Source organism: Chlamydotis macqueenii, chromosome Z (genome assembly GCF_036417535.1).
Source record: "Chlamydotis macqueenii isolate bChlMac1 chromosome Z, bChlMac1.mat, whole genome shotgun sequence".
Lineage (NCBI taxonomy): Eukaryota > Metazoa > Chordata > Aves > Otidiformes > Otididae > Chlamydotis > Chlamydotis macqueenii.
The window spans coordinates 51,671,439-51,694,677 of NC_141593.1; the positions used below are offsets into that span (position 1 = coordinate 51,671,439).

General features: G+C 40.4%; 1 protein-coding gene across 4 annotated transcripts in view; it reads left to right on the top strand.

Moving 5' to 3' along the window:
* The window catches only part of ZNF462 (zinc finger protein 462), a 95,198-nt gene that overhangs the window by 61,862 nt on the left and 10,097 nt on the right, over positions 1-23,239 (top strand). For all 4 annotated transcript variants that reach the window (XM_086770775.1, XM_086770774.1, XM_086770777.1 and 1 more), the window contains 2 exons: positions 14,738-15,002; positions 17,214-17,350. In XM_086770775.1, coding sequence (XP_086626901.1) covers positions 14,738-15,002; positions 17,214-17,350 — 402 coding nt within the window. The remainder of the gene's footprint in view (positions 1-14,737; positions 15,003-17,213; positions 17,351-23,239) is intronic.

Sequence of the window (23,239 nt, forward strand, 5' to 3'; positions counted from 1 at the left end):
TAGGTAACTTAAAAGGTTTGGACCTGCAGATGTTCAAGGAACAGGAGTGGGGGATATAAAAAGGGTGTAAAAAGAGGAGAAAAAAACCCCTTTTTTCTAGAAGTTTGAGAGGGTCTTAGGGCTTTCATTGTTGCTGTTTTGCTTGGGTTAGTGGCAAACTTAAGATGTGAGGTAGATATTATCAGTAATAATTTTGCAGCATTTTTGGTCTCCTGTCTTCCCTTCTTTCCTTTCTCACCAGAAAAAAAAAAAAAGTATGAAATGAGAAAGTGAAAGATAAGAAATCAGTTCAGAAAATGTCAGAAAATAATTTAAAGAAAAAAGTAATCGGCATAGAAATACTTTATTGAAGAAAAAGGGAGATGTGAATAATATTTTTGTGTTTCAGCAAGTCACTTCTGCGGTCAGAATCAGAATCTTATAGACAGATTTTGACCAACTGCTGTCAGACTACCTTTTGTCAAAGGCTTACTAATTGAGCTTTTATTTTTGCTGTTACTAGCTGAAAATAATCCAACAAGCAGAGTACATCTTGTGATGTATTCTGCTGCTTTTTTGTTGCTTTTTCAAAAAAAAGTTCTATTACTAAGAAGTGGAGAATGATTTTCAGTGGCTGTCCTAGTCTTTCCTGTGTGTTACCAATCTTTTGGTAGGACTGATATGTTGAGAGATACAGAAGGACAATATTTGAGTATGGGAAGGATAGTTCATTTACATCTCTTTTTGCTTCTCCCAAGAGCTCAAAGTCATGATTAGTGAAATTAAAATTCAAGTGCAGATCTTTGTAGATTATAATTTTACAGCCTTTAGGAACTCTTTCTAAAAATACATAAAATTATGACTCTCTTAACACAAACATTTCATGAGGTTGACTGTTACTTAGATCTGTATTGCAGGCTGAAACCAAGGCAGAATTTGTCCCAATTAGCTTGATCATCTTTAAACAGGGTTAATGGTTAAGTCACTTTGACAATAATAGAAGCCACCCACTGGGGAGCTATTCAGACGAATACAGGTGTTAGAATAATCATGCTAACATTTTCAGCCTTGCTTGAGGAAGGAATAACCTGTTCTAAGTACATTTTTTACATTAGGAAGTTGGCTGCAGATCAAGTTAATGATGGCTGCTCTTATGAAATAATTTATTTTTGGTTTTTAGAAGGGAATAAATTAATGTCTCTGTGGCCTAGGCCTGCAAGTTGCAGGTGATGTGTAGGACTAGATAAAAGACTGGTTCCTGTAATATGAAATGCAGGTCTATGTGACAGGCACTATTATGTCCAGCTGGAGCCAATATAAGTGAGGCTCACATGTTGTAGCGTAGCTGGATTTTGCCTGTGTTATTGTGTATAAATAATCTGCAATGCAGGCTGTGATCAAGTTAATTCACTGCAGATACAAAATTGAATTAGGGCTGGGGTGAAAGGCAGACAAAAGGTTGCCTCACATTGTTAGGAACTTGTTTTGTAGGTTGGTAGGTATATAGCAGGCTAGTATAATTGAAACCGTTGCAGAAAGAGTCTGGTTTTGTCTATGGATTAATATTGTGGTTGGAATAGGAAATAGGATGACTTGGGGAGATTTGAGGCACTAGCAGAACTTGTCTTACCAATTGTTGTGCCCTGTAAAAATGAGGAAAAGGGAAAAGGGTACTGAATTGTAATAGCAGAGTGCATGTCTGAATAGAACTGCTCTGGGACAACAGCCCAGTGGAACTTCAGCTGATGCTTTTTTTCCCTTGCAGAAACTGTTCCCTGAGGGACCTTTCTTAGAACATTTCTTTTGTTCTTTTAGATTGATCCATTCATTAAAAGATGTGAATATTTTTAAATTTCTATGATTCATCTCATTTAGTTCTGTGTTAGTAGCAGCAAGCATACCTGAAGTGTTCAACTGTATATCCTGGAGATGTTTTAGGTGCTTGATACACTTTAATGGAAGTGAAATTAAAGTGGAGTAGGCACTGAACATTTTAGGTAGGCACATCCCTGGCAACTACATCATCCTTAGAAAGCATAACAACCACTTTAGTACTTGTTTGCCTCTCTCGGGGCAATAGTATAAGAAGGTGATTGTGTCAGTCTCAGTGAGTCAGCAGAGAAGGCTTCCTTACAGAGACATCATTGGAAGATGCTGCTTCTTGTATCTTACCTCTCTTTGTGTATTGAGTGATATTTTGATCCAGGAACCTGTATTAAAAGGAACCTGTTTTCATTGTGTCCCAGTCAAACTAGAGGTAAAGCACTCGATTAGGGTGGAGGGGGGAACAATGTTGTTTTGTTTTGTGGGTGTTTTTCTTAACAAAAAGCTACAAACAACCAGCAAATGTTGATCACCAGTGCAACTTTTCTCTAGTTTCCATAGCATAGGAGCTTTGAATGGTGTGTAGTGTCCAACTCCTGTTGAAATGATAAGATTGCTATTGTGGTAAAACATTCTTTTGCTCTCCTGATAGTTTACAGGTATTTTTCCTCTTGCAAGAAAGAAATGGTGGTGTTTGACTATTTATTTGCATTTGTGTGGTTGGCTTTTTGTTTGTTCGAATTTACTTTCTTAATTGCCCTGTGCTCTGAAATGTGGTTTAACATTTCTGACAACTACATGTAAAAATTCAGTGGAAATTGAAATATTACAAACTACTAGGAGGTTTGGGTGAACCCTCTAACAAGATGTTTCTGTGTTCTTTCCGTGAGAATCAAAACTTAAACTCCCTGTTAATCTCTGCCCAGAAGGATTGTATGGATTTATTGATACTGTCATCCTGTGAGGCAGTAGGGGTCACAGATAAGGGTTTCCAGTGTTGCACTGTGCAGGGTCAGCTCTGTTCCTGTTGACTTGAGTGCAAGGCAATGGAATCCCACAGTCTGCATTGTCAAGGCGTAACATTAGAAGGCTACGGTTTCTTCCAATAAGGAAGAGTTGAAAGCACTGCAGAGACATACATTGTGTGACTGAACACTAGAAAACAGGAATAAAAACAGTAGAAACAGGTGTTATCTGCAAAGTGATCATCAGCTAAGGAGAAAGCACATGGCAACAGATGCTGCTGGTTTAAGCAGTGGTGTTATGCATTTTTGCTTGTATTCAAGGGCTGTGGGGGTGGTGGACTCCCTTCCTCTTATAAACTGGTGAAATCCTAAGTGCAACCTGTTGTCAGAAAGTGCATAAAGCAGAATGACTCAATAAATTGATAAATGGTTTTGTGTTATGACTTCATCCTCAGCAAAAGCTTCTTGGGAGCATGTAAGATACTTGCCCGAAATTGCCCTGGCTAGTACTATTGCTTTTTTTTGAGTAGCTCTTTCATTTTGTGGAAGTAATCCCTTTGGTCTAACTGCTTTGTACAGCAAAGTACTACTCTTTATTCAGATGGCTGGCAGATTTGGAGCCTCACAAATTTGTTTGTATCATGACTGCAGTAATTCAAAGTAATAGGTTTTTTTAATTTTACTGATCAATAATATTAAATTGTCAAAATAAAACAGTAAAGTGCAAGTTATAAACTAGACAGATCTGGATGTGGCTTCTAAAGTCTTCTCAGGCATGCTGCTATTGTACAAGATAATTTCTTTTTAGTGGTTCTTGAAATGTAGAAAGCATTGCCCTCGAAGCTAAATAATTGTGCTTTTTACTGTTGTGCAAACCAAACAGGATCTATCATTAATACCAGCACACATCACAAAACACATGCAGGGTCACAACTAGATTTTTTGAGCTTCCCTGTACATGGAGTGTCAACATCTTCATTAAATTTAATTACTTGCAGCAGGAAATGTGTTGAAAACTGCTAAGTGAAGCACCCAGAGCCCTGTTCCAGCTTTTTCTGAACTTTAGCCTTTGCCAGTGGAAAAGAACTTTGCCTCGTCTAGAGACTGAAATATAAATATATCTGCTTACTTTGCCAGAGCTAGCCTGGCTACAAAACTGCTTGATAAAGTCTTGTTTCTGGGACCATTGTTTAAGAACTGTAAATCCCTTCCCATTTCTGTACATTTTTTTCAAAGTGGATAATGCATAATCAGGATGTGTGCCTTCTATGCCGCTTGACAGATGAAATCCTGAGGAGTGCAAGAGGGCCTTTAGCAGGTTTGCTAAAGCAATTTCGTGTACTACCGGAACAAGAGGAGAGCAGTGGGAAGCAAGGAGCCTTTTTAACAAAGTTCTCTCAGCTGGTGCCAGCGAGGCAGGATTGTTACAGTGATCCACTCAGCCCTAGAGCCACACATCTCCCTTTTCCTTCCACCTTTTAGAAAAGAGGCAAGCTCAGACATACTACCTCTGATTTTATTTTTGTTTTACTCCATGTATCTGACATGTTTATTTCTATTCACGTGCACTGTTGCTCTTACTAAGGAATATTTCTCTAACTTTCCATTCAGGGCAGAAAGTTCCTAAGATTGTCACTCTTCACTTTGGGTGCTGTTTCTCTCACATTGTTGCTACTGTGTCTTAGTGTTTGATGGCTGCTGCTTTTTTGGGGAAGTCCATAACTGTCAGAGTCCTCACACCCAGAAACCTTGTATGGAAACAGAATAGCCCTTTCTTTGTGTTTAGTTTGGGGTTGTCTGGGGGTTTTTTTTTGTTTGTTTGTTTTTTTTTTTTTTCCTAGAGGACAGATTTGCATCACTTTTGAATTTTAAGACCCTTTTATTTGACTGTTGTTTCACTAGGGAGGCAGAGAGCCAGTAGTGACTACAGGGCAAATTCAGACAAAGCTTCAGTACCTAATTGCTTGAATTGCAAGGTGTATTGGAAGGATAGTATCCATATTAAGCATGCAAGATGATGATCTGCACACTGCAGAACAGAAGATGCATCTGTTTTTGTAGTTACAGACAGGCTGCAAAGAGCTGTCTACTTGTTCTGCCTACTTTTGTGCTCTGTAGGAGTGATGTTGCATTCATCTTCTTACTCTGAAGTATCAGATTAACCTTTCTTCCTTGCAGGCTGCTTGTTTTTCCCCAGCTGTGTTCCTTCTTTCTCTAACCTAGAGCAAGTTTCTGCTTTCCCCTCAAACTATGCCTGTCTCTCCTTCCCAGACGTGCTGCCAGTGGCCACACTGCCTGCCAGTGCTTGTTAAAACTACAGTACTTGTTGCTGTGTCTGACTTCTTGTGGTCAGCATTAAACTTATTATCAGATGTTGGATCAGATCAGAACTTTTCTCCTGCATCAGATTGGCAGGAACTGGTGGAACAAGTGCAGGGCTTGTTCACCTCCAAGTTTACAGAACAAACTCCTCACTGTTTCAAGGACCTAGGGCACTGGGGATGACCTTGTTCTCTGCAGCTCTCTTCCACTGGTGTATAGTTGTTTGACTTTTGGCCTTTTCCTACAGTGCGTTGAGAACAGTTTTGTGGCTAGTGGAACAGAGGGAGATGTTTGTTCTGTCATTCGCTGTGCTCAGGGGGGTGTCAACTTGCTGTTCATTGTGCTCTTTTCTGGTCCTGAGCTTTTTGTGCTTGAACTGAATGGGTAAAGGCAAAATTGAGATTCAACAGGATGGAGACAGGAACTCATGCAGCTGGGAGAAGGTTGCTGCCAGTCTTTGTACAGATTTGGCAAGCCTGTTGTGATGGGATTGATGCGATACTGAAAGACTTGCCTAGGGTAGAGAGAAGACAGAATAAGTTGCTTGGGTGGATCAAGTAATAAATGAAGGAAGAAACATCTGAATTCCTCCCAGGCAGACAGAAATTATCTAATTGCACCCCCGAGGGAAAGAAGCATATCTAGAGTCCTGTTATTTTTTTTTCCTGAGGTTTTTGCTTTCTTTTGTCTCTGATTTTTATGTTCAGGACAGGGGATGAAATGGTAGGTGATGGTCTCTTAGCTGTCACATACTACTGCTGTCCCTGGAATTTGTGATGACTCTATACAGAGTAAAAAGGATGCTATTGCTCTGAAGGAAAACATGGTGACCTGACCAGTGTGCAAGAGAGCATTTCTGCAGGCTGTTGTTCCCACATTTTAGTAGCCTTCTTGTGTAGGCTAACTGATACTGTCCCTGTCCCCTGAGACTCCAGTTACTTTTGATTGATCTAAAACCTGCTAGAGGGATTTGGTGCTTTGACAGAGAGGTAAAACTCCTTTGCTTATTTTAGTTCTGTTGAAATGGACATACATCATCATCATAGTCAACAGCCAAAAGTTTGATGTTTAAGTACCAGGTTTTGTTTCTTCTTTAAGGAACATTCTTGCTACATTTTGGTACCAATGTTTGGAAATACTAAGATCTGGTGACAGAGATGAGGCTTTTCTGTTGGCAATATTAATAATGTCAAGGTGTATGTTGGAGGTCTCCAGAACAAATTGCAGGTTCCTGAGCTCTATGATTGGAATGAATCCTCAGTACACGTATATTGTCACTGTAATTTTAGGGACAGCTTTAAAGCAGAGTGCAAAAATGTAGCACTTGATAAAGCTGAATTTCTTTCCCCTTGTGATGTCAGGTTTAGAGGCAACTGAGCATTTAGCTGACAGCAGCATGTATGTTTGTGTCTATGTGTTTGTATTAATACAAATACTTAAAGGGCTAGAGCAATAGAAAAGGAAATGCGGAGTGCTCCTGAAAAATATCTGGTGAATTGCCCTTAAAAATGAGAAGGAAATCGTGGATCATAATAGCACGAGGATGGTTCAGTTACTGGTGCCAAAAAAAAAAAAAAAAAAAAAAATTGGTTGATAGATTATTGTCTGAGTGAAGAATCAATCAAAATAGGAAATCTTTGTAAATTGAGAAAAGAACCTCTTACCAGTAAGTTCTCTTAGAAGACTGGTTAAATCAACATCTTGCTAAAGCTATTTCCAGATCTGTTTGTGTTTCTGTTTTCTGTAAGTGCACTTCCATTTATGAGGTTTGAGTTTAGCTCAACAAAATAAGGAATAGCTAGAGAACTTTTCTTTAATGCTTTTTATGGAAATAGGTGAGGGCTAAAACATGGAGATCCCAGTGTTTGACATGTAGCAAAACGCTTGGTTTTGAGTGCTACCCTGTATTTATACAATGGAAATGTATTCCTTGAATAACTAATGCTAAGAATACAGGCTTGAAAGATGACTGATAGTTTGAACTGTTCACTAAGTATAAGCCAGTGGCAGCAGATTCTCAGCCTTAAATGTCTTTAAATATAAGGCAGTGGATAAAAAGAGGTGAAATAACATGAATGCCAGAGGAAAAGAAACACAATGCACTCCCCATGCATCATCTCTCTGTTGTAAGCTAAAACAGCAATGGCAAAGCAACTGGTGGGGTTAGAAAGCTGTGGTGCCTTGGCACTGATATTGCAAAGGTCCAAGTGGTAGAGCAGCTACTGAAAGAGTCTAGTTTATAATGACAGGATTGTGTGCAGCTTAAATGGGACTAGTAACTGGCCAACAAGAAAACTGGGGAGGGACTTTTGACAAGGGCATGTAGTGATAGGACAAGTGGAAATGGCTTTAAACTGAAAGAGGGTAAGTTTCGATTAGACATAAGGAATTAAATCATTTACTGTGAGGGTGGTGAGGCACTGTAACAGGTTGCCCAGAGAACCTGTGCATGTCTCATCCCTGGAAGTGTTCAAGGCGAGGTTGGATGGGGCTTTGAGCGACCTGGTCTAGTGGAAGGTAGCCCTGTCAATGGCAGGGGGGCTGGAACTAAGTGATCTTTAAGGTTCCTTCCAACCTAAAACCATTCTGTGTTTCTATGATTCTAAGTCACCTAAAGAACTGCAGGGAAGGTAAATTGAGTTGCAGCCAGAAAATAAATTTACTGTGGGGAAGATGGATGAAAAGTAGGGATAACTAGAAATTAAATGGCTGTATGATTAAGTGTTTCCTTACCCCTAAACTGATCGTTCCAAATCACAGTATTAGCAGAGCAGGGTAATGATTCAGGCAGTGTTCATGACCATGTTGTGCCTGTCTTGAAACCTGATACTAATAGGAATTCCTGGAAGTGTTGGATATTCAAAAACAGGAGAGAATGGGATGCTTTTGGACCGATTCATCTCTTCCGATGGAAATAATATGGTATAACTTTTTTCATAAATTACGTTACTCCTCCCTAAGTCTTATACAATTCCACTTGCATCATCTTATACAGCCTGTTATAGCCACTTTCTCCTCGAAACTTTCTCTCTGGGACTATGAAATGCCAAGATTTTTCAATAGGCAGCTGTACAAGGCTTGCTCTGTGTAAAGGAATTAAGATGATAAAATTATTTATTATTTTCTTCTTAGATTATTTTTTTGTCCCTTTGACATGATTCTGATATTAGCAGAAGAAACTGCATAGCACATAACCTGTCTCAGTTCCATTCAGATACAGGTATGCACGTGACTCAAAAGGGAATTCAAAGTTATAAAGAAACATGGATATAGTTTCTCACTTCTTTTGAATAAACAAGGTTGGGTAGTCCATGAGTCTTTCTGGTTGCACTCTTCTGAGCCTAGACATATATGTAATACCTTTCTCAAAAAAGCTGGTCCAAAATGATCCCAAAAGTGGCTGTTATAGATAATGCTGAATTAAATTCTTCCAACAAAGTTGTTTTTATTTGTTTTGTTTTTTAATAAATTCTTGAAATGGCAATTTTATTCTAGAGCTTTATTTTCTTTCCTCTGTGATTACTCTTTTCTTTTGTCTTTTTGAGTGTGCGAACAAGGACGCAAAGTTTGTTTCTGTCACACATTATTCACAGCACCATAGCAATGTAAAGGTTCTGTAGTAGAAATCAGAATTTAGATAAAGAGTAGGTTCATATTTGTTTTTAAACATGTAATGAGAAAAAAAACTTTCTTGTACTGTATGATTTCCTGAGCTTCTTCATGAATGCTTTGTTGCATCCCTCTGAATCTTAGTCTCTTCTATCTTCCCCTCCTCAGCTTCATTTATTGCCAGAACATTTCATCCTCCCACATATTCTTCCTTCCAGGTCAGTCTTGCATGGCATAAAGTGAACAAGTGTGTATAATCTTGACAATCTTTGTATGACACCCTGCTTTGCCACCTTCCCACTTTTCAAGCTGTTGCCGTTCATTACTATCTTACCACTCAGTGAGCTGGTAATTTTGAGTCCCATTCAATTGCAGAAGGGATTATGTTCCTAAATTCCATAGGTTTCACTCCTAGCCTTATTTTATGCCTTTTAAAATTATTATTATTAATAGTTCAATCCTCCATGCTTTTGGACATACATTTTGTGTTTGTTGGTATTTTTTGGTATAGTAGTGCATCTTGATTTGGTTTCACAAATATGTTTCTATCCAGAGAAAACAATTTTTCTGCTGCTTTTCTTAATTCCTTGGAATTTCTCTATCATTCTTCACAGAAATCCTCTCTACATGTGAATGAATTCAGAGAAAATTAGCGTTTTCCTTTTAGTCTCTTTAGGACATTGTCTCACAGATCCATAATGTCCTAGGCCTGTATTGTTACTTACATTCCCCTTTTTTCCCTCAAAGTATTCTTGCGCACTTCTTGTTATTTATAAATTCTCTTCGGGTTTTTTTTTTATCTCAGGAGCCAAACATCCCCTTCCCCAATTTCATTTACCATACAATGCTGATCTCTTTTGACTTTGGTTGATGTTTGTGTGTGGATTTACCAGGAAAATGTGGTGTCTTCATTTTTATCTCCTATTGTTTCTTTCTACTCATTGAACTATTCAATTATTTGTATTTTGCAAATGCAATAAGCTCGCTTTCCACTGTTCACAGACAGTTGCTTTTCCTGAACAGTGTTTCTCCCTCCATACCTATCCCTCACTGTGCAGGCATGCAAATACTTGTATTAGATGTGTCTAGTTCTGTTCACCCTAAAAGGATGAACCAATGGTTTGATTTCTTTCCTTTAACAGGTACTTTTTCCTCTGGTTTCTCAACTGTTTTTCCGGGCTCTTGTTTGTTTTAAGAGACTCGGTTTAGTGTGTTTTGCTGTTGTGTATGTGTTCATCAATAGTTCTGGAAATACCTACAAATAATTAAAACATCATTTAATTTCTGTGTAAATTTATATATCTGGATCGGAATCTTTAGTTATTTTTTTTTCTTCTGAAAAGATCGCAAGTTTCTCTTCTTTTAGGTATCTGAAACATGTTATATGCTGCAGAGGATCTGTGAAAACTTGGATTTTCATTTCACTTCTGTGGTGGGCTTTCGCTATGTATTTTTCCCCAGTGTATGATCCCAGGGTATATACTAATGTATATCAAGCTGCATTTTCACAATTGCATTGCATTGCATTGTACTGGAGGCTACAAATGCTCTTTTGGATGAGGTAGTAACTTTCAGTATTATTGTCATACTCATTGTGCAAGTCTTTGTGTCTGTACTCTGAGTAAAGTTTTCAGGGTGGCAACTCACTTGCCAGGCATTTAAGTGGTTTAGCCACTCTGGAAATGCTGTTTCTCTTCATCCTGTGCAGAGACACTGTGAGAAGTACTTACATATTATTACCAGCATGCAGTAGTAATTTAGATATGGCTGTGTAAACGGGGCACCATATGGACAGTCATTTCTACTGCTTTTCTTTCAACTAGTTATTTCTACTTTTAAATATGAGAATACTGTTGTATACTGAGGGTAGATTCTGTGATCTTTTAGATCCATAGGTGCTAGCAGGGATTACACTACTTGCTGACCTTATTATTCTTCCTGTGCAGGTAGTCTGTAGGTAGATGTGACATGTGAACTCTCAAAATTGAGATTTGCATCATTGCTGCTGTTACTGCATTTTTGACTACATCAATTATGTTAAATTTTCCCTCATGGTATTATTGTAGGTGTCCTTCCTTTTATGTCAGGTCATCCCATGCTGTTAACTTTGCTTTTGGAGCTGGATGGTGAAGTCCTTCCATTCATTACAGATAAAATTACTTTTAAAAATGTATCTCAATGTTTTTTGTGTGGGCTTTGTTTTTTGATTGATTGTTTTAAATCAGTCAGGGCTAAGAATTCCATTTTCTTTCCTTGCATTGCATATATGAACATCCTTTATTTTCTTGTGCTGTCTTGAGGCTGTTTTACGGGAAAAAAAAAAAAAAGCCTTTTTTTTTCCTTAACATGTAATTGGTACTTCCTGGTGTTTCATTTTTCTTAATTTTCTTCCTCTTCACGTTTTCTCTTTGCCTTCGTGTTACTTAATACAAATTATCTAACTCTTCCCTTTGTTTATTTTAATGTCTTTTGTCTGCTTTCTGACTTTGATGTAGGCTTCTAAGGCCATTTTACTTTTTTTCAGATATAGATGGTTAGACCAGACCCTCTTCCTGTTCCAGGCCAAGGTGGTTAACACTTTCCTGGAGTACGCCCAACTCTTCATGCATGGAGTGCAGGAAAAAGACTGCGGTGGAGCTTGCATTGTGTACAGCCATAACTCAATTGTTGGTCTGTTCTGAGGGAAAAGCTCTGCTTTCTTCCTCCTTCATTGCCACTCTTACATCCAGGCATGTTGTTGTTGCAGCAACACTGCCAAAAAGTGTCCATCAGTTTGGTACACAGCAGCTTGAGGCTTCTGTAAATGCTAAGGCTCTTAAAAGACTTGGCCAACATCTTAAGTCAGCCCAGCACTGAAGTATGTGTAGAGCTGTTTGGAACATCAGCCTACTCTTCCAGCAGAAATAGAGGAGGTGCCTGTGTAGAACTGCTCTGCCAGTTTAAGGCAGTGCTGTTCCTCCTTGTCTGTGAATTTGCCTCCCTAGTCCTCCTCTCAGGTACTGCTTTTCAAAAATAAATAAAAAGATCCAAGACCTTAACTCTATTATCAGATTCTTATTTGCTGGCAGTTCATTCTGTGCTGTGTGCTAAAACACGTGTTTGGAAGCAAACTCAAGTCAGTTCCTATCTTTTCACTGCCTTCACTGGTTCTGGCGTGGGCATGAAAAAGTGTGGTTCACTGAAGTCGGTGGAAAACCTCCCATGCCTTTAGTCGTCTTTGGATTCTGACTGAAGTGTTCCTGAGAGAGCTGGGTTGCACCTGCATGCTAGGATAGCTGTCTGGCAAGCTGATTCTCAGAAACCAACAGAAGTCCTATGCATGTGTGTTAAGCCTGAGTGTTTTTTCTTCAGGAAGTGCTGAATCTTGCACTCCAGAAGGATTACAAAATAATGAAAGCATTTGGCAAGGAAAAAGGGGAAGCATACACAGGCAGAACTAGGGACATGCATGCTACCATTGTTTAAGACTCTGTGTATAAGCTCTTCAGATGGCTTTTTTTTTTTTTCTGTAAATATTGTAACTATCTTAACTGTGATAGACCAATATACTAAAAATTCTAAGGTGGTCGGCATGAATCTTGGTTGAAATAAAATAAGAATTCAAATATTAAAGTTAGAATTTGCTTTTGGGTATTGCTGATAACAAGGAAAGTTACTTTGTGTACTTTTTTTTTTTTTTTTCTGTGGGAATAGATATGTAGCTATTTACTTCTGCAGTTTTCACATACCAGATTCCACAGACATATCCAATTGAAAGTTTGAAAGCTGGAATAATAGACACCGGATGGTAGGGGAAGTAAAATTTTCTGAAATGTAGTAGATCTTCCAAACAACAAAAATTCCTTGTTCTGAAAATGATTGCTTTTAAACCTGTAACTTCCTTAACAGTAGATGTCATTGAGGCTTTGTTGAGGGACCTTGACGTGATGGAAATTTTAGATCCCTTCTTCCTGAGGAAGGGAACAGTAAGTTACAAACTAGACTAATTGGTACCCTGCAAGTAACTTGACTAGTACACATGCAAAAAGAACTGTTTCCACTACTATGAGCTTCTTTTAGGCTCTCACATTCTTGTCAGGAAATCTGTCTGACTGTGTTTTGAGCTTTCAGAAGCATTGAACCTGGTAGTCCAGATACCAGGCTGCAGATATGCAGGTCAGCAAATCTGCTCTGAACCATGCATCCTTTCGGACCTCAAGGTCCTGTTCCAAAAGAGGGCAAGCTCACGGCTGCTGCCTTTGAGGGAGAAGAGACTTCTGCAAAGGTTTGCAGCTCCTCAGGCCTGTCCTGTGCCAAAGTAAAGGAAGTAGGGAGCCTCTTTCAAACACAAGAAAAAGAAAGCCTTGACATTTGAACAGGTGGAGCTCGCTGTGAGCCCTCATGGTGAGCAAACCTGCTGTAGAAGGACATATATATAAATAGTGCACTGTAATCCAGCCTCAGTTCATGAGGCTTGGATAGGAAAAACAGAAAGCATTTCCTTCATTTTACCAGAATCCTTCATATCTCTGCTTTTGTCTTTGCTTTATACCTGGTGATGAAGCCAGGGGAGCCTGGAGACATTTATCTCCTGCTTGTGTTTTGTTTATGTGTTTGGTTTTTTTGGTTGTTGCTAGTTTGTTTTTCATTTCTCAGGCATGTGTAACCACTTTCTGTGGTAGTGAGAAAAGAAAGCAAGCATTTTACTCTTTTGAAGACAGGTGGAGAAGTCCCCACACTGAGTGTAGTATAGGCCTGTTTGCCTTTAGTTTCTCTGTACTAATTGGTTAGAATGGATGGTGTTAAGTTCCCACAAGTATGCCTGCTAGAGAATTCCTACATATCCAGCCTCAGGGAATTAAGCTTTGGAAAATGAAGTAGCCATCAAAGCAGGAGGTGACTGCTACAGTTTGTATCCCAACTTCCCCCGACCCCTCCCCTCGTTTTTTTTTTCCCTCTTCTTCTAGAAAGCTTAAGAAAAAAGAGCCTTTTGTCTTCTTTCCAGAAAAGCTACACTGAAATTCATCTGTGCTTTATTCATCTGCTTTCATTTCTGCCATTCATGGGAGGCTCTGGCTTATATAGGACAAAGCAGAGAATTCCTAACCTCCACATTGAAGCAGTGGCTTGGGAAGGGCTGAACATCACCACCTACCCCACCCACCCCCAACCCCACTCCTTTTTTCGGGGTGGGGGTTCAACTAAAGTACTAGAGCTTTCAGTTTCAGTAATGAGACATCTCTGAACTGTTTTTCCACATGTCGTTAAAATGGTGTGACAGAGTTCTGCTGAGTTGTAGAAGGGGTGTGTCTATACAGATATAGCTATATAAAGAGATCTCTTTCTCCATATAGCAAAACTTACCAGCATCTAAGGAAATGTTACTTAGAAGTTTGCTTCTTTGGAATTTACTGTTAAATATCTTTTCTTCCAATGACAGCTTCATTTAAGACATCATCATCTAGGACAACTTGAACTTACCTTTTGTGAAGACTGCTTCAAATGTGACAAAATTGTGTAATTTCACTAAAGTTGACTTTTGATGTGGATTTCTTAAATAATTCCATGAATGAGTACAGAAGAGTATCCATTTATTTTTCCTTTTTTTTTCTTTTTAAATAGGCTATTTACACTTGTCTTATGCCAGATCTTCATCTGGTGTAAGACATTTGAGAGGATCTGGTCTGGTTTATGCACCGAACACAAAAACACTTGGCAGTGTGATTAATGTGCTTTACCTTCACAAATTGGAAGTGTCTTAAAACCAGACTTCTTTTGAGACTACTTTTAATTTAGATCTGTCACTTCTTCCCTCCCCAAAGCAGATCTAAGCAGCATAATTTATACTAATCACCTTTAAAATCGTAAAATACATGTTAGATTAGATTAAGAAGTGCTGTATGTCTTTTTCTTAATCCCTTCAGAAAGCTGTCAGCGGATTTCATAACCAACATCTTGATCAGCCCTCCTTAAAAGCCAATAGGTGTTGGAGCAGGTTTCAAAACTTTTTAGATTTGTTGATTCACCTGCAGTGACAACTTCCCTCTGTTTCTCTACAGACTCTTCATACTCTGAGCCTCCTGATGTTCAGCAGCAGTTGAACCACTACCAGTCTGCAGCTTTGGCCAGGAACAACAACAACATTAGCCCAATCCCACTTTCCGGGAGTGCTGCAGGACTGGAAAAAACAGAAGCCATCCTTAACTGTGAATTTTGTGAATTCTCCTCGGGTTACATACAGAGCATTCGACGTCATTACCGTGACAAACATGGAGGGAAAAAACTCTTCAAGTGCAAAGATTGTTCCTTTTATACAGGCTTTAAGTAAGTACCGTGCAAAACAGATAAACTGAACTCAGAAGGGTTTTTTTAGCACTTGAAAATACTTCTGAGATCTTTGAGAGCTGGCTGTAGCTAACAGGAACGTGGCCACTGCTGACCAGGGAGAGGAACATAGGAAATGCCATGCCAGATCACAGCAGCATCCATGTAATCCATTTTCCTCTCTCCTGCACCAGCCGGTACCATCTGCTGCAGACGAAAGCACAGTAAGTCCTTGCAGTAAGTTTTGCTTGCTGTAGGAAATGGTACAGGTAGTACCTTTTCGTCAGCCTAGGCAATTAGAGAACTATCCTTAACTCTTAAGTGTGAAAATTTCTCTACAAAAATAGGATCGTTTCCTGGTGCAATCAGCATGAAGTATGGGACTATCAGGTGTCCTAGGGAGACAGGAGAATTTATATCACCTTTCTGAAGAAACCTCTGTCATGTAATTTTATTTCTCCCACCATCTATCCAGCTGAAGTGCAAAGCATTCTCTAGTGTATCTGATAGCATATAGAGACATTTCAAAAAATCCAATTAGATGCGCAAAATTTAAAACCTCGTTGCTGTGTATGTTTCTCTGTGTGTATGTTTTTAGCTGCGGTTCCATAAGGGAAGAAAAAGGCTTATGCATCTGTGTGCTGTTCATCATTTCCTCCTGATATGCTGGACCCTTGAGCGTAACACCTTCAGCCAACATTTGAGATCTCTAGTTTGTTATGTTCTTAGGAGACTCGTGACAATAAGCAGTATGACTGGGTAAAGAGGAGGAGTTCTATTGAAGAAAATGTTGAGCACAGACCTCAGAGAATCCACATGCAACCTCTAGTTAGATGTCTCTAGCCTCTGTTGCTTCAGACCCTTGCTATCTCTGTGGTATAATTTGCTGCTTGTGCTTTATATCCTGATTCCTATCTTTCCTAAAGATTACAGAAATTGCCACATCCATTCAATCTGTTTGTATCTGGCTAGTGCCATTTTCTTCTACCTGGATGAAATGAAATCATCTTAAATCAAGCAGCATTAAACACATTCATAATTGCATAAGGGAGTAGTGTTCTTTTATGTGATGTCTCAAACATTCAGGGATTAAGTCTTGCTTCTTTTAGAAGCAGAGCATGTTTTCGATCTTCGAAAAAAAAAAAGGGAGTGGGCCAAAAAAAAACCCATACAAATCCCCTCTTCAACTCACCATAGAAACTTAAATGCACAAAAACACTAACTGAAGTTGATAGAAGTACACCTGTATAATTCAATGATCACTAGATTGAGCCCAAAGCCAGGTGTTAGTAAGTTGCTTTGTGTTCAAGCTAACAATCTTGAACAACTTCAAAGAGACTTCTAAGCCTAGCTCAATGTGGCAAGCTCCTTAGATTTTGCAAGCTTTACCACTGCTTTAGGAAAAAATGAGCAAGTGCCCCAAGTTTACAGACACCTCTGATTTGAGTAGTTAAGCTTGTGGTTAGATAGGTGTACAGTTTATTTTCATCTGTATGCACGTCTTCTTGTGACTTTTAACTATGCAGCCAGTGTAATGCCACCATGATTTTTTTTTTGTTCAAAAATACTGTTGACTATTCATTAATTCCTCAACATTCATAAGTAGAGTATTCTTAGTCTTGGGTTTTCAGATCCTTATAGATGGTGCTTTATAATTTAACTAATCCATGCCAAACTCACTGTGAACACAAGTCTGTTTTAAATGCTGAGTCTAAAGATTTTAGCTTTTGGGCTAAGATTTTGGTCTTTTCCTAGAAAGACAGAGGTGGTTAAGGATGTTATCTGCATCCAGAAATTAGTCTATCCTCACCTCTGCAAGTCCAGAGCAGTTGATAGATTTTCTTCAACTGGCTAAAAATGTAATCTTTGCCAGAGAAAGTACTCTGAATATTTCAGCCTTAAGACAAATGAGCATGAAAGATGGGAATTCTTTTGCTATCTTGACTATAGCAATGTGACTATAGAGCAACCCATGCAAAGAATATCTTGTGAGAATGAGTGTTTGTTACTTGAGGATACAAGCCTGCGAATACCTCTGCTCATGTGTTGCTCATGTGAGTAGCTCCACTGAAATGCCATGTGGCACTGTGAAGACAAGGCTGAGTGGTATCTGTACCATTTTACATGACACGTCCCTTACAAAGCTGTGACACTTCATCATTCCCTGCACACCTCTTCTGACTGCTTCCATCTCTCCCTCCTGTTTTACAGATCTGCTTTTACTATGCACGTGGAAGCTGGGCATTCGGCAGTTCCTGAGGAAGGACCCAAAGACCTTCGCTGTCCTCTTTGCCTATATCACACCAAATATAAACGCAACATGATTGACCACATAGTTCTGCACAGAGGTAACAATATCTCTGTATGTGTCTGTGTCTGATATGGGGAATGCTGAACACTGCCCTTGTCTTTCAGGCTGGTTTTGTTAGATTTTTGCATCTCTGTACATCATTACATTTTCTCTTTCTGTACATGATGAGGACAAGTATGTTGAATAAGTCGTCAGCTCTTGGGTATCTTTTGTTTCATTTCTAAATAATGTATCTTATTTATTTCCTGTAAAATTCAATAATCCATGATGAAACAGGGCAGATTTAAAATTGCTTTTAAGCTTTTCCTCTAGAAAGGTTAACAGTCATCAAACACTTGTTTAGCAAGGGTTACCCTAATTTACAGCTGTGATCTAGGCCAGAGTTATTTCCTGCTTATGTCCTTGTTATCATGTAATTCCTTACTATCATAAACTCTGTGACAGAGTGTATCAACTAATCATGGAGACTCCAAAATATCCCTTGATCAGTTGCTTGAATTTTTTCTCTTCGATGTTCTTAGGATCAAAACAAGAATTTTTATATTTTTGTTTCTCTTTAAGACTCCTTTTCTATCTCCACCTCTCCCTTATTTTTTTAAGTCAGCTAAAAGTGGGATTAGGGATTTCTATATTCTATTAACTGCAAACTTGCTAGCTCAGAAGAGACAGCTGTTTGGATTCTCTGGGCTGGGATTCCTGCCCATAGCTATCACACTTGATGCTTGTAGATGGTCTGTTGGCTGCTGAAATCCAAACCCATGTGTTGGGATGGCATTCTGCCTGCTTACAGGTTGGACACAGTTTCACAGTAGTGTATTGGTGGTGAGCAAACACAAATTTTGCATGCCATCTTTTTCCTGGAGGAGATCCTGGTGTGACAAGCACTATCATAATTCCTTGTAACATACTACTTTTTGGTATTAGGAGCTTAAAGTCCTTCTTGTACCAAAGCAGCGAGGTTGGCAGAGTTCATACAAATTTATGTTTGTTAGCAGGGCTATTCTGAGGGAACATCTGGGAAAAATGACCTGTCAGTGATTCAGAAAGCATATTACAAAGCTGCCTTATTTAGTTGTAAGAGTTTGGCAGATGGTTTAGCTTTTACTTCCTGTCTTTGAAGGTGTTGCTCTGTCTTTTGCTCAGCTTTAGGGCATACTCCAGAATTAGCTCACTTCAGAGGAGAGGAGGGTTTAGTTAACCCCTGTGCAGGGGACTGTGCGGTTACAAGTGCTGCTGAGGTGTGCTCTGGTTTGTGGCTGTGCCAGGGCTCCAGTGAACACTCCCAGACCATTAAAATGCAGATAGACAGACTGAGGGAGAACTTGATGGGCTTAGTTAGGGTATTTTCCATCATACATAGACTTGACACTGGGAATGTCCAGTTGCAGAAGTGGAACAGCACTTCATGAGCTCGAACAGCTTTACTGGATGTACAGAACTGTTTCTGACTAATTGAAAGAAGGTGGTTACCTCCTGGGTAAGTGACACTTTGGATCTGTCCTTTTGTAGAGCTGTTGCTTCAGTTGCACAAACCAGCCTTGAGCCTTTGTGCTGCTGAAACAAAGCTGATAGCAAAGGATGTAATGTCTCTAGAGCATTGGGAGAGGTAAAACAGAGTAAAATAAATTTTTATGCAAATGGGATTTTAGTTGATAAAAGAATCTCGGAGACCACTGAGGGAAGAACAAGGCTTTTCTATGGCATCAAACATCCAGGTAATAAAGGAAGTAGGATCCTCCCTTGGAATTCTTTCTGGTGCTAAAAAAACCCTCTAGCATTGTAATTGTGTGGCAGCTGAAGCAGGCAATTTTGAAAGATTTAACGTGTACTGAAAGAGAGACTGAGTGATGGTGAATGTAATCTGAGATAGCCTTCCTTTTTTATAGCCATTGCATTGGTAAAACAAGGGCATATCCCTGAGATGTCGTCCAAGAAAATTAGTTTTGAAGTGGATGGAGTGGTGCAGTGTATAAAATCAAGAGCGAAGGATTGGATCCATTTCATAGTTAATGTTCCTCATGTTTTAGAAGACATGTTTACAGATCTGTGACTCTTGCCTTACTTCCTAGTTGGTGCACCCATAATCCTTCGTGAAACAGCATGTGCTTGAAATTAAGAGTATGTTTGCCTCTTCATGAGTGGCCTACAACTAAGGACTGATAGAGTCATAGGTTTTTTTATGCTTTGAGCACAAAAATGTAGTCTGCTTTGAGTTACTGTACTGTAGTGCATCACCTAATGCATTAATGGCCTTTCAATTTAATCTCGAATCTTCATTACAGTTACCTTGAATATTTCAGTCTAAAGGAAGGATTGGATTTTTTAAGCTAAGATGATGCATTCTAGATGTTTATTTTTTTGTTGTTTTTTAATTACGCCTCTTGATAACTTGTTCACAATTCGGGACATCTTTTTGTGAGGTGTATACAGTAGCCTTTGTTTACACACTGCTGAACTTTGAAGAAGTCTACACATGGATAAAGAAGCTACTTCTTTCAATTTTTGTATGGGACTTTATGGCTTTCTGTAATGTTGTGAGTAAACCAGGTATAAGCGCATTCTAAATAAGTAATTAAATAAACAGAACTTTGTAGGGGCAAGATGGAGACGAGAGCATCACCTTAAAAAATGCAAGAGTACATCATGTAAAAGTTTTAAATTAACCCCTGAAAGTGAAATCCTTCAGGCTAGAATTGATGTTTTAAGTTTATTTTGCTTTTCTCATGTTATTGTGCTACCTTTGATTCAGGGAGTGTGTGTGTGTGATTGTGAGATAATAGAATCATAGAATCATAGAATGGTTAGGGTTGGAAGGGACCTTCAAAGGTCATCTAGTCCAACCCCCCTGCAAGGAGCAGGCACATCCCTGACTAGGTCAGGTTGCTCAGAGCCTCATCCAGCCTGGCCTTGAACGTTTCCAGGGATGGGGCCTCCACCACCTTTCTGGGCAACCTGTTCCAGTGTTCTATAACTCACATTGTGAAATTTTTTTTCCTAATTTCCAATCTAAATCTACCCCCCTCTATTTTAAAACCATTACTCCTTGTCTTATTGCAACAGGCCCTACTAAACAGCCTTTCCCCATCTTTCTTGTAGCCCCCCTTCGGGTACTGGAAGACCGCTATCAGGTCTCCCCGGAGCCTCCTCTTCTCCAGGCTGAACAGCCCCAACTCTCTCAGCCTGTCCTCATAAGAGAGGTGCTCTAGCCCTTTTATCATCTTCGTGGCCCTCCTCTGGACCTTCTCCAATTGGTCCATGTCCTTCTCATGCTGGGGGCTCCAGAACTGGATGCAGTACTCCAGGTGGGGTCTCACCAGGGCAGAGTAGAGGGGGAGAATCATCTCCCTCAACCTGCTGGCCACGCTTCTCTTGATTCAGCCCAGGATGCGGTTGGCCTTCTGGGCCGCAAGGGTGCATTGCCTGCTCATGTTAAGCTTCTCATCCACCAGCACTCCCAAGTCCTTCTCCTCAGGGCTGCTCTCAATCCATTCTCCGCCCAGCCTGTATTTGTGCCTAGGATTGCCATGACCCAGGTGCAGGACCTTGCACTTGGCCTGATTGAACTTCATGAGGTTGGCACAGGCCCACCTCTCCAGCCTGTCAAGGTCCCTCTGGATGGCATCCCTCCCTTCCAGCGTGTCGACGGCACCACACAGCTTGGTGTCGTCAGTGAACTTGCTGAGGGTGCACTCTATCCCACTGTCCATATCGCCGACAAAGAAGTTGAACAGGACCGGGCCCAGCACGGACCCCTGAGGGACGCCACTCGTGACTGGTCTCCACATGGACATTGAGCCGTTGACCACCACTCTCTGAGTGTGGCCGTCCAGCCAACTCCTTATCCACCGAGTGGTCCGTCCATCAAACCCATGTCTCTCTAGTTTAGAGAGAAGGATGTCGTGCGGGACAGTGTCAAAAGCTTTGCACAAGTCCAGGTAGATGATGTCTGTTGCTCGTCCCTTGTCCACCGATGCCGTCACCCCGTCATAGAAGGCCACCAAACTGGTCAGGCATGATCTGCCCTTGGTGAAGCCATGTTGGCTGTCACCAACCACCTCCTTGCTCTCCATGTGCCTTAGCATGGTTTCCAGGAGAATCTGCTCCATGACCTTGCCAGGCACAGAGGTGAGGCTGACCGGCCTGTAGTTACCTGGGTCTTCGTTATTCCCCTTTTTAAAAATTGGGGTTATGTTCCCCCTCTTCCAGTCATCGGGGACCTCACCAGACTGCCACGACTTCTCAAATACGATAGCCAGTGGCTTGGCAATGTCATCCGCCAGTTCCCTCAGGACCCGCGGATGGATCTCATCAGGACCCATGGACTTGTGCACCTTCAGGTTCCTCAGATGATCCCGAACCTGCTTGTCGAGTACAATGGGCGGTTCTTCATCCTCGCAGTCCCTGCTTGCACCTTCTACAGCTTGGGTGGTAGGACAGGAACTCTTGTCAGTGAAGACTGAGGCAAAAAAGTCATTGAGAACCTCAGCCTTCTCCATGTCCTGGGTAACCAGGACACCAGTTCCCTTCTGGAGGGGGCCTACATTTTCCCTGGACTTTCTTTTGTCCCCTACGTACCTATAAAAGCTCTTCTTGTTGTATTTTATATCCCTGGCCAGATTCAGTTCTGCCAGGGCTTTGGCCTTCCTTACCTTATCCCTGGCCACTCGCGCAGCCTCTTTTTGTCCTCCCAGGCTACCTGTCCCCACTTCCACCCTCTATAGGCTTTCTTTTTCACTTTCAGTTGGTCCAGGAGCTCCTTGCTCATCCACGCCGGCCTCCTGGCCTTTTTGCCCGACTTGTTTTTCATCGGGATGCACCTCTGCTGAGCTTGGAGGAGGTGCTCCTTGAATATGGACCAACTTTTACATGATGTACTCTCGCATTTTTTAAGGTTTGGCTAATGTGAATTAAGGAATGCTGCATTACTCCAGACTGGTAGATAAAAAGTTTTATACCATCCCATGTTTTAGCTTTTTTAATCTGTGCCAACTGCTAGAGGAAAAGTGATTTTTCAAACGTTTTAATTAGTATTTCTGTTTTTGAAAACTTCACTTGACTTTTTCACTTTTGAAACCAGTTGTGTCACTTATTTCAGTGAGTTCAAAAGCAGACAGCTACAACAAACTTGTAAAAAAGTCTTCTTATGACCCCAGACTCATAGCTTTAAATTCTGTTCTCTCTTGGACCCCATTCTCCCTTCCACTTTTTGCACCTTAAATGGCTACAACTTTGTGTCTTTATAGCTAGAGAAGTTGGTTTTGGTGTAGAAAATAAGTCCATGGGGTTTTTTTAAGGCATAGCTTTGGGGAAAACTTCTGCTTTTTGAAGTGTCCAAAGAGGAAGTAATGAGATAGGGTAACTTTTGTGTTCAGGGAGAGGTTGAGCAGGATGGAATATTTTGTTGGGCTGTGGAAAAACTCTTGTGAGCAGCGATGGCATGTGGCTCCATGAACAGTGGAGCTTTTGCCACAGTCCAGAAACCCTAAGGGAATGTGCAGTTCTGCAGTTGGTTTTGGATGTGATATTACTTACCTCACTAAGAAAAGGGGCCATTGGCTCAGATCCATATATGGATTGTCACATCTCACATTCCCCTAGCTTTCGTGTCTACCATCTGAGATTCAGCCCTGGTTTTTTTTTGGTTTTTTTTTATTTTAATCTGTCATTGGGGATGAACCTGCATGAGGAGGATGAAAATCCTCCTTTAATCTGCCGTCCATAAGGAGTAACAATACTAAATTTCAGTGTTCTAGTTCAAAAGGCCAGTTGAGTAACAAAAGCCCGTAATGACGATCTTCTGGTGACTCTCAGCCAAAGGGTCAAATCTGGGGTTTCCCTTGTGTGCATAGCATGGAGAACCACAGTGGATGAGTGTTACACATATCGGATTCTGGCCCCATCAAATGACTGAAACTAATTGCTGCTC